This window comes from Rhinolophus hipposideros, assembly GCF_964194185.1.
Source record: "Rhinolophus hipposideros genome assembly, chromosome: 15".
Taxonomy (NCBI): domain Eukaryota; kingdom Metazoa; phylum Chordata; class Mammalia; order Chiroptera; family Rhinolophidae; genus Rhinolophus; species Rhinolophus hipposideros.
The window spans coordinates 23,615,846-23,631,290 of NC_138061.1; the positions used below are offsets into that span (position 1 = coordinate 23,615,846).

At 55.6% G+C, this 15,445-nt stretch overlaps 2 protein-coding genes across 3 annotated transcripts; one reads left to right on the top strand and one right to left on the bottom strand.

The window, feature by feature from the left end:
* The first annotated feature begins 8 nt into the window (after positions 1–8).
* Positions 9–1,111, top strand: MRPL43 (mitochondrial ribosomal protein L43). 2 transcript variants are annotated; one of them, XM_081074676.1, is made up of 3 exons: positions 9–171; positions 254–360; positions 445–1,111. In XM_081074676.1, the coding sequence occupies exons 1-3, from the start codon at positions 41–43 to the stop codon at positions 666–668; spliced, it is 462 nt and encodes a 153-aa protein (XP_080930802.1). In that variant the 5' UTR covers positions 9–40; the 3' UTR covers positions 669–1,111. The 2 variants fall into 2 exon arrangements, with proteins under 2 accessions (XP_080930802.1, XP_080930801.1); XM_081074675.1 differs by having other exon boundaries at positions 18–171; positions 254–1,111.
* Positions 1,112–1,647: 536 nt separating this feature from the next.
* On the bottom strand, positions 1,648–15,107 carry SEMA4G (semaphorin 4G). Its single transcript, XM_081074674.1, has 16 exons — positions 14,691–15,107; positions 11,582–12,059; positions 11,335–11,483; positions 11,000–11,062; positions 8,198–8,296; positions 7,986–8,079; positions 7,731–7,844; positions 7,369–7,538; positions 7,116–7,285; positions 6,701–6,845; positions 6,370–6,592; positions 5,854–5,969; positions 5,546–5,706; positions 5,285–5,346; positions 2,845–3,896; positions 1,648–2,755 (listed from the first exon to the last, which is right to left on the bottom strand). The coding sequence occupies exons 2-15, from the start codon at positions 11,703–11,705 to the stop codon at positions 3,067–3,069; spliced, it is 2,520 nt and encodes an 839-aa protein (XP_080930800.1). The 5' UTR covers positions 11,706–12,059; positions 14,691–15,107; the 3' UTR covers positions 1,648–2,755; positions 2,845–3,066.
* Between the last annotated feature and the right edge of the window lie 338 nt (positions 15,108–15,445).

The window sequence follows — 15,445 nt, forward strand, 5'->3', positions numbered from 1 at the left end:
TCGCTTCCGGGCGGGGCTCGGTGGCCTGGGACTTGACGCCATGACGGCGCGCGGCACCCCCAGCCGCTTTCTGACCAGTGTTCTCCACAACGGGCTCGGTCGCTACGTGCAGCAGCTGCAGCGGCTCAGCGTCAGCCTCAGCCGCGACGCGCCCTCTTCCCGCGGCGCCAGGTGAGCTGGGCGAAGGGCGCCGGAGGTGCGACGCTGGGAAGAGGTGGCCGTGGGTCGGGACTCACCCTTCTGGGTCCTTCAGGGAGTTCGTGGAACGGGAGCTGGCCGACTTCGCCCGACGGAACCCAGGGGTCGTCATATACGTGAACCCGCGGCCGTGCTCTGTGCCCAGAATCGTGGCGGAATACCGTGAGTGGGGCCGGGCGGGGGCTGGAGGGCGGCCTCCGGGGCTCCGGCGCTGCCTGCCTCTCACCCCGCCCTCCCTCCGGCCAGTGAACGGGGCTGTGCGCGAGGAGAGCATCAACTGCAAGGCGGTGGAGGAGATCACGGCGTTGGTGCAGAAGCTGGCGAACCAGTCGGGCTTGGACGTGATCCGCATCCGCAAGCCCTTTCACACCGACAGCCCCAGCGTCCAGGGCCAGTGGCACCCCTTCACCAACAAACCGACGACGTGGGGCGGGCTGCGCCCCCGAGAGGCCCGGGAGCCCGCGCAGTGAGGAGGTGCCCCGAGTCCTGTCACAGTGGAGGGGGTTCCGGGAGTTCCAGGCCCGGGCCCACAGCTGGAGCCCAGGAAAGGGGAAGCTGATCTGAAGCTTTTGCTTGGGACAAAGAAGAGCTGCCGGTTCTTTTTGGTGCCCACTGCAAGGGGCAGTGACTTGGTGTCTCCTAATTCTTACCCAGTTGACATCTTATCCTGAGAGCCTTCAAGGATTTTACAGGGTCCTCATTTCTGAAATCCATACTGATAATAGTGATCTCAAATCACAGCGAGGGATTTCAAGGCTGGCTTCTGAAGAACCCCTGATGTCCTGTTTATGCAACCATTGAGCGAGAGAGCTAGCACTTACGCTCTGCTGTGAGCCTGGCACAGGGCTAGGCACTTTATGTCTGTGTGCACATTAGAAAACCGGTGAATAAACTTGCCCATGGTCTCTCTTGAGGTCTTACTTCAAATTGGTGTATATTTTAAGTATAACCCCATTTTTCATTATTATAAAACCAGAAGTAAGACAGATAACCCTTCAGGATGGTTAATGTCAAAGGCTATATGATTAATCTAGGCCTAGGCCTGACCTTAGAGAGAGTGAAATGGGCAGGATCTTCTAGGCTTAACTAAAAAAAAGGTGTGTGTGTGTGTGGCGAGGGATGGAGTGGGGGGTAGGGGTAGGGGTGGGGTGTGGAATGGTGAGAAGAGGCAGGATGTAAAAACCTAGAAACCTTTGTATGAATTCTTGAACTGTCATACTTTTGTTTGTTGTGCCCTTATCACCAAGGTCCATGAATAGTGAGGGTCCTAATAAAGGCCTCTGTACCTACCCAGGGCACCCAGGGTAGTGGCTGAGGATCCCAATTTCCTCTGCAAATGGTTTGTATGGGGAGCAGTCAACCCTGCAGCACCTTCACTGTAGGCTCAGAGCCTCTCCCCCAGTGCGCAGGGGAAGAAGGCCAGTTTAGATGAAGCAGACTACTCATAGCTGTGGGGAAAAGAGACTTTATTAACCAACGGGGTGGAGGAGCTGAGCCCAGGCTCCCCACTCTCTCACATGCCTGTTCCACCCACCAGGGTGGTGAGTGGGGGCATTCCTAAAGAAATGTAGCTGTTCTCACAATAAATACATTCATTGTGGGTGGAGGTGGAGAGGATGGGTGAAGGGCAGTAAAAATCCGTGGGATTCCACGTTCTCAGCTACAAAAATAACAGTCATCCTCACCCAAGGGGAATCAGGGAGCTCAGTCAGGATTTGATTGTCCCATATGGGCCTGGAGACTTCAGAGGCCCCTGGACTCTGAAAGTGCCCCGGTGAGGTAGGACAGGGGTGGGAGCCAAGCATCCCAGCCTCTGCCCTTTGCATAGTTCCTAGAACGGGCTTCATGTGCCAGGTGAAACATCAGATCTCTCCTCCCCCTGCTCTGGTTGAGGGATAGCAAATGCTTGGTCCCCAAAAGGGAAGCTGGCTCATTGAGTGCAGTGTCAGTGACCCGTCCTAGGGAAGTGTCTTCAAGGACAGCTAAACGGGAGAGGGCTCTCCCTCTGAAATGTCCATGGACCAAATCCGACAGACACAGGTCCGAGGCAGCAAGGGGAGGCTCAGAAGGTGCATGTGAGTGGAAATGTAAGCACACATATGAGAGAAAGGGACATGCCTGGAACTCTGTTTCTGTCACTCTCAAGAGTGACCAAAGGGGTGGGGGGTGGGGCTGACTCATAAGGGCTGCACATTAAGGGAGAAGAGGGGAATGATGGTCTTACCTCCCCAGACTGGCCTGTTCCTAAGCTCTAGCCAAAAAGAACACCACATGGGGCTGGGACTAGGTGAGAGGACTAGATAGGATGGGATGTGGCAACTGGGAGGGCACTCGAAGTCCAGAAGAAGAGATGAAACAAGAATGTACCAGAAGGGGGGGTGAGGGAGGGTGGAGGCCCTGCAGCCCAGCTGATAGACATTCTTCCATGTGCACATGTGCACGTGTGCAGGGCTCAGATGGCTCTGGTGGCTGACAGGTGTGGGATGAGGACCATCCGGCACATAGGGCCATGCAGAGGGTGGTGACGTTGAGGCCATCTGGACCTGCAGAGTCCTGCCTGGGAGAAAGAGGAAGGGTTTGAGCAGACAAATGGGGCAGGAGGACGGGGACAGGAACTGGGGCGGCAGGACCTGTGGGACCACCTACCTTGAGGAGCACCGGTTGGCCTGGGCTGCTCACAGATGGGTCTGTGGAGACTGAGGAGGGGCTTTGGCTGGGCCTGACTCTGGCCAGCCCTACAGGGACACGAAAAAGTTGGGAGAAGGGCCTGGAGTTGGGGTGAAAATAGGGTGTCTGTGTTGGGGAAGCAGCAGCCCAGCCTGGGGTAGACGGCTGGCTTGGAAGAGCATTTGTCCTGGGAGGCTGGGCTCAGACAGAGCTCTCATCCAGGTGCTCTACAAGCTGTGTGTGTTTCCTCTTCTCCAGGATGCGGCTGAGCTCCTCGGCAAAGGAGCAGGGCCCCACTGGCACTCCGTTATTGCTCTGCCTCAGGAGCACGTAGCTACTGCCATTCATCCTGCGCAGCCGGCTGGGCAGCGCCACCAGCCCATTGGTCAGCTCAGCCGGTGGCGGTGGGGGTGGCGGAGGTGGTGGGGCTGGGGCTCCTTCCCCAGGGATGATCTGGAGACAGCCGCTCTCCAGGCCCCCAGATCCCTCCCCATCGTCACCTTCATCTTCTTCTCCAGGACATTGGCCTGAGATTGTCTGTAGCTGGACAGCAGAGCCCCCTGCCCTGCCAGCCCGACCCAGTGAGTATTTCCGTCGATGCCCTCGTCTGCCTCCCCGAAGACAGGCCACATAGAGGAGGGAGGAAGCCAGGATGAGGCAGAGGCCACCAAGTGCAGCAATGGCTAGCACATAGAGCAGCCTCACATCAGGTGCCAGTTGTGCTCCAGGCATGGCAGGGGCTTGTGGAGCCGGCGCAGGGGTGGCTGGCCGCACTGTGAGGCTGTAGGAGGCCAGCAGGGTGCGGAGGCCGTTCTCCTCGGCGTAGCAGCCATAGTTGCCACTGTGCTCAGGCTGTGTGTCTGTCACTAGCAACCCATCCACACCCACACGGTAGCCATCCCGCCCATCGCTCAGGCCCAGGCTCCCATTGAGCAGCCACAAGGCCCGGGCTAGGTTGGATGGCTGGTCACAGGGCAGGAGGACATCATCACCCCGGAGCACAGAGCGGGTCTTCACTGGTGGTGGTGGCCCTAGAGGGAGAGGAGGACAGGAGGAGCACACAATGCTTGCCTATTCCAGGGAGGGCATTGGCGATGGCAAGCCAGATGATTCCCCGTTGTATCCCCAGCACCAAGCACAGAATTTGGACACTTGGTGAAGCTCTGCACTTACGCTCCCACAGCAGGTTCACATTGGCCCTTCCCTGTAGTTTCAATTCCTGCCATCTGCCAGTGATGCCTAATCTCTACCTCCAGCACAGAGTTCTCTCCTGAGCATCAGAATTGAGTATCTTCTACATGCTGGGCATCACCATGAGGTCTCTTGGACATGTCGCAGGAAGCAAAGCCAAAGCTTCCCTCTCAAACTACTCTAGTTCTTTTCATCACCATGAATTGTCATCAGCATGAACGTCACCACCTGAAAGCAGAAACCTGGGAGTCTCCCTTGCCTCTCTCTCTCCCCCTCACCTTTGTATCTAACCCTCACCAAGTTTCTGCTTCCGGAATCTATCTCACACCTGTTGACCTTTCTCCTTCCTGAACTGCTGGCCCACTCTGGTCCCCATCTAATCTGTTCTCCAGGCAGCAGTAGCGTGACCTTTTAAAAACAGCTGATCATGCCACTCCCCTGCCTTAGCATGGACCCTGCCCACTTCTCCAGCCCCCTGTTGCTGAAACACGAAGCTTGCTCTGCCTGCTGTTCCTTCTGCTTGTGTGTCATCCCTCTCTCCCCATGTCCCCACTGCCACTTGCCTGGTTAACTTGGGGGGAGAGAACATAGCAGTGATCAAAAGCACAAACTCCAGTCCAACTGCATGGAGGCAGGTTCCAATTCTGACCCTGCTGCTTAACAGCTGATTAACTTTGAGCCGTTTACTTATTCTACTTGTGCCTCAGAGAGCCCCTTATGGGGATGACGGTAATGGCACCTCTCATAGGAATGCTGTGAGAATGAATGAGAGAGTGCACATGAGTGTTTGATCAGTGCCTGACATAGTGAGTACTCAGTACATATTAGCTATGATTACTAACTTTTCCTTCAGATATCAATGCAGTCATCTGATCGTCCTTGGGGTAGTACCCATTATCCTTCAAACCCTTGTCATAGTTACAATTTTTCCTTTTGTAACAAAAACCAAGGAAAACAATTATAATTCATTGTGCCATCATGCGATTGCTAGCCCTCCACCTCCACCTTGGCTTTAAGCTCCAGACAAGAAACTTCACACCTTGAGCCTGTTTCCTTATTTATAATTCTTTTGGGCAACAACTGTATGTTGAGCACTTACTCTGTGCCAGACTCTGAAAGTACACACATATAGCCATTCAGATACATACATGTGCAAACAAATGAGAGTAAATGGTAAAGAAGACAAGCTATGTAGCCAGACCCACACACATCCATGAATGCCACTTACCTGTGTCCCTGTTGCCCTCACAGCCTCGGTTTCCTCTCTCCACGTCCTGTATCAGTGCTGTCCTGGAGATGGAAGATCAGGGCTCATGAACAAGAGGGACTGGGCTTCAGTTTCCCCAGTGGAAGGGTCAATAGGGCTGATACCAACTACTGGTAGCCATTTCCCCCACAGCTGCGGGCCTTCCTCCTCCCTTCAGGCCCTGATCCCTGGGCACATGGGACCCTCACACCCCCTTCCACCTTCCACCAGCTACCCTGGGACCTGTTGGCTATGGTGGTGGCCTCCATGCAAGCATGGGTGCTGGGGTCCCAGCCGCAGTAGGGGTCTCGGGCCAGGATGCAGTCGTAGCAAGAGCGGTAGCGGGAGCAGCTGGACAGTGGTAGCTGGATGACGCCACTAGGGGCCCCCACGTAGAGGCTATGCTGGGAGCCAGAGAGGATAGCTGGTCAGCAACAGCCCACTCCCACTTACACACACACACACACACACACGCAGCCACTGCCCAGCCTCCCCAACTCCCTCCCCCTTTTCCGGCAAGACCATCTTGAAGGTCATGAGTCAGGGGCTACCTGCACCGGAGAGACGACCAGATTCTCCACAGACTGGGGTTCCTTGAATACTTGTATCTCTTCGATAATGTGCATCCCAGAGCCTACGACAACAGCTTTGTGGATCCAGCCATCAGCTAGTAGGGATAGGGCAGAGGGTCAGACCCTAGCAATGCACTTGCTCTTGGCCCCCTGCAATAGCCTAATGGGACCGGTTTGGGAGTCATAAGGTCAGGGACAAGAATCAGCCAGAAGTAGTGGGGCTTCAGGACATTGGCAACTCGGGGCTTGTCATGGCAGGAATTACTGGGTTCACAGCATTGTGACTGAGGTCAGATGTCAACTGTGGTTGGTGAAAGGAGTCAACAGTCACCAAGAGCCAGTGGTCATAGGGGCCAGTCGTCAATGTTCATTGAAGAATCAACATGGTGGTGACCAGGGTTTTGTGATCAAGGGTCATCCAGGGGGCTAGAGCTCAATAGGGATTAAGGACAGGTCAGCAGTCACCAGAGGGCTTAAGCAAAGGGTCAGAAGCACCTGTGCCCAGAAAGAGCAGGTCATAGGTGAGTCCAGCAGGCGTGGTGACAGGTGTTCCTGTGAGGTGTGTGTAGCGCACGCTGCGCTTGAGCAGCAGGGGCCGTCCACGTGTGGGCACCACGGGCCGAGCCATCAGTGGGTGCAACTTGACAAAGTCCAGGACCAGCGATGGCAAGTCCTGGGATGAGTTGTAGCCTCGGCTGCGCAACGAATCTGTGATGCACTGGGGTAGGGGACAGGGGTGGTGAACCTCAGGACTCCCCACAAGGGTCCTACTACCCCTCCCAGGACTTCTGTCTCCTCAGCACTGACCCCAGGCCTGGGCACTCACCGAGCCAGGCCGGGGTTCCGGCACCTCGCCCTCATAGCGGCCCCAGCGCCGGGCACCATCCTGGTATTCCATGTAGGGGCCTGCAAAGACAGCCTGCACCTCCGTCAGCTCGTAGCGGCAGATGGCTGAGGCCTCCAGGGTCTTCCTAGGGATAAGACAGGGGAGCGGGCTGAATCACACTGAGTGGAGCCTGCCCCCGCTACCCGCTCAGCCTGGAGCCCACTGTTACCCTGATCGACCCCAGCTCCACAGGGTCTCCTGAGGTCAGTAGGCCACGGTGGCCGCCAGCCCCAGGCCAGCTGGATGTGCCTGAAATCCTCTCTGCAGCCTGCCCTCCCAACAATGGATGCTGACCTCTGCTCCAGCCCCTATGCTAGCCCCCCGTTCCTTCCCTCCCCACTGTCCCTGCACTGACCACTGTGTGGTCAGCGTGAAGGCTGCATAGAAGTGCGTGCGGGCCGAGGTATCCGTTTCCAGGCTGCAGACACTACGCAGTGTCTCATACTGTGGAATGTGGCAGATGAGACGCGCCTTTAAGAAGGAGGTCCACTTCTTCTGCAAGATCTTCCTCCCTCCCAGGTCACCCTGGGGAGGTAGGGGCAGGGGGTCAGGGGCCAGGGTCAGCTGTTCAGCCTCGACACCCTTGGCCCAGCCTCACTCCCACTCACCTTGCACACACGGGCCACACGGGCCACTCGGTGGCTGCTGCGGCTCTGAGCAAAGCTGCCAGAGCCCTCCTCAGCGGCACGCTCCGTGAAGAAGTAGTAAAGCTTGTCATCGTCACCCACCGCACTGGCCTTGCTCTCCCGCACCAGGACGGAGAACACGAACTCAGCATCTGGGTGGGGCAGTTCAGGTGACTTCTGAGCCAGGCTGGGCTTTCTCCCCATCCCCCACCCCTCACCCAACAACACACAGGAAGAGGCAGGCTCACCTGGGGACTCGGGGATAGGATGGCCAACCGCCCAAGGGAGTAAAGGTGAAGCAATAGTGCCCTGCCCCCCACCAGCGTGTGCCTCATCGTCCTAACCATTGAGCCAGTGCATGGGTGCCTCCTCCGTCCTCAGGGAATGCGGGTGGCGGCTCCGGCGGATGTCGGGAATGCTCCGGAATTCATACCGTGTGGCTGTGTAGAGGCCTCCATCTGCGGGAGGAGGTGCCAGGCACGAGACATGTCACACACAAGGCACATAACACACGTGGGGGGCAAGTCCTGGCAATGACATCCATGTCCCACAAACTGCATGCCTGTGGATGGGCTGGGTGGCGAGGAGGGCATGCTCACCGATGATGAGACCTGTGAAGCCACGGGCTGGGTCGTAAGGACACTTCTCCTTCCCCTCCTCGAAGCTGCTTGGCAAGGTGAAGGCCTCGGCATCCTACGGGAATGGAGAGTCCAGAAGTCAGTGGTTCCAAGGACAGGCAGGGGTTGTGGCCCAAGGTCAGAGCAGTCTGCTGTCAGGAACCAGCGGTTAGGGCTGGGGCAGGCATACTCACAATGGCTGCACAGAGGGGCTGGAAGGCGTGAGTCCCACATGCGTAGAGGTGGGTGGCATTGAGCCTCTGTAGGAATCGCACGTGGTTGAAACACTCGGTCTGTGGGATAGGTGGGGGAGGGCTGTGAGCTCCAGAAGGAGGCCTCTTCATAGTCCAGCTTCATAGTCTGGCTCTTACCCTACTCACAGGACACATAGTTCTTTTCAAGATCCCAGTGGGCGTTCTCACTGCCCGGAACACAGAATATTCCCTGGAACTCACTGTCCTCTGGCCTCCCAATGGCACGACTCCTCTGTCTCTTGGATTACCTGATTCCTTCTGCCTCCTTCTCCTGCATCTCCTGCACCCCCAGTTCAGAGGCTCCCAGACCCTCACCATCCTAAAATGCTTCTCTCACATCTCCTTATCAGCAACGTCTCCCACTCCTGGAGCTCCCACACCCCCTTTGGGGTGACACTACCAAATCTACTGCCATGCCTCAGCCTTCTCTCCACCTGATATCCCACAGACACAACAAACTTACCTGGTCAGAAAGCAAGCTCCTCCCTCCTCCCCGCCCTCCTAAACCTGTTCATCCAGTCATCCCCACCTCTCCATCTTTGCATCCCATTACTCAGTCCAGAAACCAGGAGTCATCCTTGCTGCTTCCCAACCCCTCACCCCCACATTCAGTCCCGCTCCCTGATTAAGTCTTTGTCCTATGTCTCTTGACTTGGCCCACTTCCCCTCCACTGCCCCCACCCGAGTTTAAATTACCACCATCACCACTTGCCTGAACTGCAGTGACCACCTGACAGATCTCCCAATCCTCCGCCACTCTATGAAAACGACTTATTTGTTCAATCAATGACGAGTATATGCAGTGTACAGTTCAAAAGGTACAAAGGGATACGTTGTAACCAGTCTCCTTTTTATCCCTGTTGCCTTCAAAGGAGACTGCTACCTGCCATTGTCTGAAGTTTCCCTCCAGAGATAGTCTACCAATCAGCACACTCTTGCACCCCACTTTTCAAAGCATATTTTAAAAAATGTAAACCAGATCATCTCACGGCTGTGTTAAAAAACCCTTCAGTGGCTCCTCAGAGTCCTGAACATAGGGTCCCACATGCTCCTGGCCCTGCCCCTTTCTGTGGTCTCATCCACCCTACTCCAGCCACACTGGCCTTCTCTGCCCATCACGTGCCTTAAGCTGCTGCTCTCTTGACTTCTTTGCCTTGTTAGTGATTCCTCCTCCTGCATGTTACCCAGGGTTGGAATCCATGCAGGTGTCTTTGTCTTATCCCGCTCCCTCGCCGCATGCAGTGCTTTGGCCTCCATCCTTGCTCTCCACCAGCCTGCTCAGGCCTCCCTCCTTTGACCCATATGATGTCCCCAACCTCCCACTACCTTTCTTGCCTCCAGACTCACTCCATTCTAATTCATCTAGTGCCTGGGGCTGAATAAATATTCCTACAGCCATATTTCCCCAAGAAGTTTATATTTAATAAAGGGGAGAGGAAGGAGGAATTCTGTGGTTAAATAAGTTGGAAACCACAGGTGAAACCTACTTTTACTGGGGACTTCTCAGAGCCTTAAGGGTGTTGCTGTGTGTTGTGTGATTGAAATGTGTGCAGCATTTTCCAAACTCATCTGACCATGAAACCCCTTTTGAAAATTAATGCTCCTCAAGACATGCTTTGGGAAATGTTCTCTCTCCCCGAAGGGTGCTCCAGGGATCAGCAGTGTCAGCTTCACTTGGAAGCTTGTTAGAACTGCAGAATCTCGGGTCCTTCCCAGACCTACTAAATTAGCACCTGTATTTATAATATACCAAGGTGAGTCACCCGCACATTAAAGTTTGAGAGTCTCTAAAGTTTAATCAAATGGTGAGGGTGCCCATTGTCACAGAATAAAATCCAAACCCCGAGCTGGGCATTTACAGCCCTTCATGACCTGGGCTCCACCTGCTCCACCAGCCTCGTTTGTTTCCCATGCTGCCCCAAGAAGCTTCCTTTGATAGATGCTCCTAGAAGCGCCTCTTTAAACACAAGTGTCCCGGCACCACCCCTGACTCACTGAATCAGAATCCCTGCGCTGGTGGACGTTGGGAATGTTTTTTTTAGAAAGCTCTCCGGAAGGATCTGTTACACAACTAGACGTGAGACCCCTGCAGACACCCTGTTCTTTAGCTAGAAAGGGCTGACACTTCACCAACGCCCCTCTATGGAATACTGGCTACTTGAGCTACTCCTTGACCAAAACCTCATTTTCTTCCTATCGAAAATGGAGGATAATACTATTTCATAGGGTTATTTTAGGAATAGGTGATAATAGCTAAGTCACTTACTAGAGATTAAGATGCACTTACTAGAGATTACTTATTGTTATGATTATTATTGGGAGGCCCAGAGGAGATTAAGATGCTATCACAGACCAAGCTAATAGGTCACCAGATGTTTGGATTAGAAGTGCTGCATCTGGGGGCGGCCGGTGAGCTCAGTTGGTTAGAACAGGTGCTCTTAACAAGGTTGCTGGTTCGATCCCCACAGGGGCCACTGTGAGCTGCACCCTTCACAACTAGATTGAAACAACCACTTGACTTGGAGCTGATGGGTCCTGGAAAAACACACTTAAATAAATAAAAGTTTTTTTTAAAAAAAGAACTGCGCCGGGGGCTTGCCACTCTGGTAGCACTTACAATGTTTATTGTGGTTGCTGCAATTGACTGGTGGACCGTTACCTCTCTGTCTGTGTTCCCACCAACCCTGACATCTCCAACTGAGGAGGAGGAGGAAAGGACCTGGGATGAGGCAGACCACGTACCTGGTTGTTTTTCCCTTTTTGGTGACATTTGCTTTGCATCTCTGGGGAGGCCTCCCAACGGATCTGGAGGGGGGAAGGGGAGAAAGGCTGATGCAATGACCCCAATACCCTCGCCTCTCCCCATTACCTGTGGGACCAGGTGATAGGACCCCAGGGAGCTGGGGAAATTGGGGTGGGGTAAGTGTCAGGAGGAACATGGGATGTAAGGGAGACCTGGGCTGGGAAGGGCAGCATTGTCTGACCAGGGGGCTATGGAAGGCTGGCAGGGTTTCTAGAAAGTTGAGGTCCTGGGGAGCTGGATGAAGCTCTGGGTGGTCCAGGTTCCAGGGGCTGACCTCTTTGTGAGCCCCATCTCCTATGTCATGGGCACTGAGAGAGAACAGGGCGCCTCGGGCTCCCACCAGCAGCCTTGCCGAGGCCTCCTCCAGCAGCAGTGTTGAGTAGTTCTGGGCGGCGCCCTTGAAGCGCCGGGTCCCAGAGAGCTCTGGGGAGAGTGGGAGCTGTGAGCCCAGATCTGGGACTGCCTCCCCACCCCCAGCCCTGGCTCCTGCTGCCTTTTGAGGTTGGCGGGGTGGGACTAACCTTCGTAGGGGATGGTCATCCGTGGCGTGGCATCTAGTTCTCTGGATGGTCTCCGCAGTGAGGGTCCAGGGACTGCAGTTGCTGTGAGGAAGCTCAGGAGGAGGGGCCAGAGCCTCCCCCACATCTTCCTGGGGACGCCCAGACCAACAAGATTCTCAGGGGGAGCCAGGGCCAGAGTAAAGGGGATGATGGGGAGAATAGTCACAGGGGTCAAGGTCCAGGCAGGTCACTTGGAAGGTCAGGGGTCATGGGGCCAGGGAGGGTCCTGGAATTGGGGGGACATGGAATCACAGGGTTGTGCGGCCATGGAATCCCAGATAAGAGGTCAGAGGGAAGGATGGATCACACGCTGTCTGTTTGCATCAAATAGAAACTCCATGGTGAGAGGGATTTGTGGGATCATAGAGGGTTTGTAGTTCACTGATAGGGTGACCCTGCCCCGACAGCAGGGCTGTCCTGGTTCTCTGAAATCCGGTTTCTGAAGAAAAAACAGGAAAAAAAGCCCTTTGATCTGCGTGTGGGTGGCAGGTAGAGACATTATTTCCAGAAGTCAGGGGGTACTGAAAGGATGAGGCCCAGCACCCACAGAGCTCCCATGTCAGGATCCACTCACAGTCAATCTCATGTAGGAAGTTGGGTGGAACTCATCCTCTTTACAAGACCCTAGACTCCCCCCAACCCAAACCCAAGGTAGTAGCCCTCCTCTGACCAAGACAGAAGCTTAGCTAGGCCTCCATCTTGGTGGAGTCAGGTTCTCAGGGAGGACACCCTCCTTCTCCTCCCCACAATGAGACCCAGCTGCAGCAGCTGCCCTTGCTGCCTGCGGGGGTGCCTTATGCAGGAAGGCCCGGGCAGAGATGTTTAATGGGCCTTTGTTTATTTTGTCCTGTTTTCCTTTGTTTTTTCTTTTCCCTGGCCTGAGCGCTCCCTCTGGAATTTCTCTTTAATTAGACACTTCTCCTCCTCAGCATTCTTCTCTGAGGGGGTGCACATCTCCGCCTTGCTCATTCGAGTCTGTACTGCACTCTCTCGCTAGGCATCTGCATGTGTCCCTACCTGCAAACAGGCACTCACAGGCATTGAGGGCGGGGGTTCCTGGGCCCCACTGGCTGCATGGGTGTAATGTCTGTGAGGGAGGCTGTAGTGTGAAAGGCCAGTTAATGGAGACATGAACAACACGGAAAAAGTGAACGATGGGATCCCTGAGCTCTTGGCCACCTCCCCTGGCATATCTTGGACACTATTCCCACAGCTGGACCCTCCCTCAAGCCAACCAGCTGCGGATGGGGTGGAGGTAGGTGGCAGGCCTCCTCTGAGCCCTGTAACAGGCCTGATCTCTGAGGCCTGATCTCCTGAAGGCTTCCTGAGTTGGGCTAGGCGTGGAAGAAGCCTGACCCACCCAATCTCATCCGGTGCCCACAGACAAGGCCAGAGGGGTCACTGGCCTCTCCCCTCCCCTCCAGGTCAAATATTAACTAAGTGGCCTTGAAGAGAGGGGAGGGACTAGGAGCTGGCCAGAAGGAGAACAGGAATTTGGAGCACTTATTCAAGAGGTAAAGGTCACCACTATAGTGGGCAGAGCCCAGAGCGGTAGAATGGAGTATGAGTAGAAAGAAAGTCCCTGGACCACAGAAAGGGCATCAGCTACTGGTTTAGTGGCTGTGGCAGCAGGAGGCCCCAGGCAAACTGCCCATGCTCCACCCCTCACTGTGGAGGCACACCTGTTTACCTTTGGGGCCTCCTATTTGCTTAGTGCAGAAGGAGTGGGAGCCCTATGGCTAGGAGGGACCTGTCCCTAGGATTGGGCAGCAGAGACACACCCCAGGTCAGAGGAACCACTCAGAGTGTGGTACATGGCACACTTGCACGGGTTTACACAAGAGTCACGTGTCCACAGGAGGGTGGTGTGCATGCACACAGGAGCACATACATGCAGATTCACAGGACTGTGAACACATGTACTCACAGGAGAGTCATGAACACGCACATTCACAGGGAGGTTTGTGCACACGTGTTCACATAAAGGGCCTGCCACATGTGTTCATACATATTCACATGTAAGCTTGTATTAATTACATGCCCATTCATTCGGCAGGTCACACAGCCTCAGAGGTTGACAAGGAGGGTTATAAACCCACACATGTGCATATGAAGAATTGTACACCTATTCACAGGAGGGTGCTGCACAGACACACGTATGTACATGAACATGCACACAAACTGATTGATACAGTAGGTCAGGCACTGTCACGCTCCCAGAAGGGCCAAATACATGTGTGTTCACACAGTCCTCAAACACACAACTACAGCTATGCAGAGACAAGAATATGTACATACAGGGGTCCAATTCTCACTGCAGACTTGCAGGCTGCCAGTGTCCACTGAGGGTGAGATGCAGTGCAAAACCCCGCCTCCCTCCTGACTGTCCCAATTCTAAGGCCAGATTCCAAATGTGTGTGTGTGTGTGTGTGTGTGTGTGTGTGTGCGCGCGCGCGATGGTAGAGGCTTCTGACTTCAGATGCTCAAATGGGATGGGTGCATGGGTCAAGGCCACTCTGCCAGGGAGGGAGAGGTATAATAACTAACTCAGGCAGAAGGCCCCTAGTTTTAGCAAAGAAAAGATGGAATGGAACATTAACTTAGCATTCCTCTACTTCCATGTATACTGCAGTTCTAGATATGGAAGTTGGGCCTGAGCTCTTAGCCCCCACTTAACCTGTTGGGAGAGGGGGCGGGGTTAAATGGGGGGGCGGAGCTGCCCACCCTCCCAGTGGCAACAAGGCTTCAAGGTCTCCAGTCCACGCCCCACACTCTACCCCCAGTTCCACCAGTTTGGGTTCCTCCCAAGGGCCAGCCCCCTGAACTCTGATCACCTTCCCACTAGGCAGATCCTAGGACAGAGGTTACTGAGGGGAGACCACTCCCCAAAAAAGATCAATGTAGGATCATCAGGCTCTTGACCTTCATCCCCGATGTCCATCTGCTTAGTGCAGGCGGTATCTCCCTCTGCCCAGTAGGATGGTGGTCTCTCCGTGTCTGAGAGCCCCTCCCCCTCTATCTCCTTCCTCCACCATCTGCTCTCCGGTGCAATCCTTTCCTCAGGTCTAACCTCAGTCTCTGCTGCTGCAGGTCGAGGACGAGCTCTCCTTCTATCCCGCCGGACGCCAGGAGACGTGACCCAGATCTGGAGGAACACTGTTCGGCACGCGGGCCCCCGCCCCGCTCTGGTCCCCGGCTCCGCTGTGGAGGGTCTGCGCCCAGCGCGGCCCGAGGCCTGGCCCGCGCCCCTTCGAGCCTTTATGCGGGACCGGGGGACTTAGCGGTGAGACAGGCCTGGCCCAGCTTGGAGGGTTGGAATGGACGTGGAGAAGGCCTGGCCTCCGCCCTCCGGCCCGGGCACCGCCGCCGCCCGCTCTCTCTGCCGCTCTCACCTTTGCGTTCGGATCCCGGGGCCATAGAGACGGCGGCGCGCTGCTCCGCGGCCCTAAAGCACCAGCTGCGGGAGGAAGGGGCCGCGGCCGGAGGCGGGGCGGGGGTGGAGGCGGAGCCGGGGGTGGGGCGGGGGCCTGGAAGGCGGGACAGGGAGGCGGGCCCACAGGGTGGGGTGCCTTGAAGGTCGCCGCTCTCTTCTTTCGCGCCCCCTGCCCTATACAGCAGAGACCGTTTAAGGCCTCCACGCATCTGGCGTCCCCCGCCCGCCAGGGCCGCGGCCGGGGTATCGCCCCCTGGAGTTGGGCCTTACCACCTGGAGTTCCCTCGACGGCTATAGCCCACCTTCTCTCCCCTCTCGCCCTAAGACTCCTCCGAGTTTCCTAGTGCTAGGGACGTGCAAACCTGTCCTTTGGAGGCTTAAAACTCTCCGAG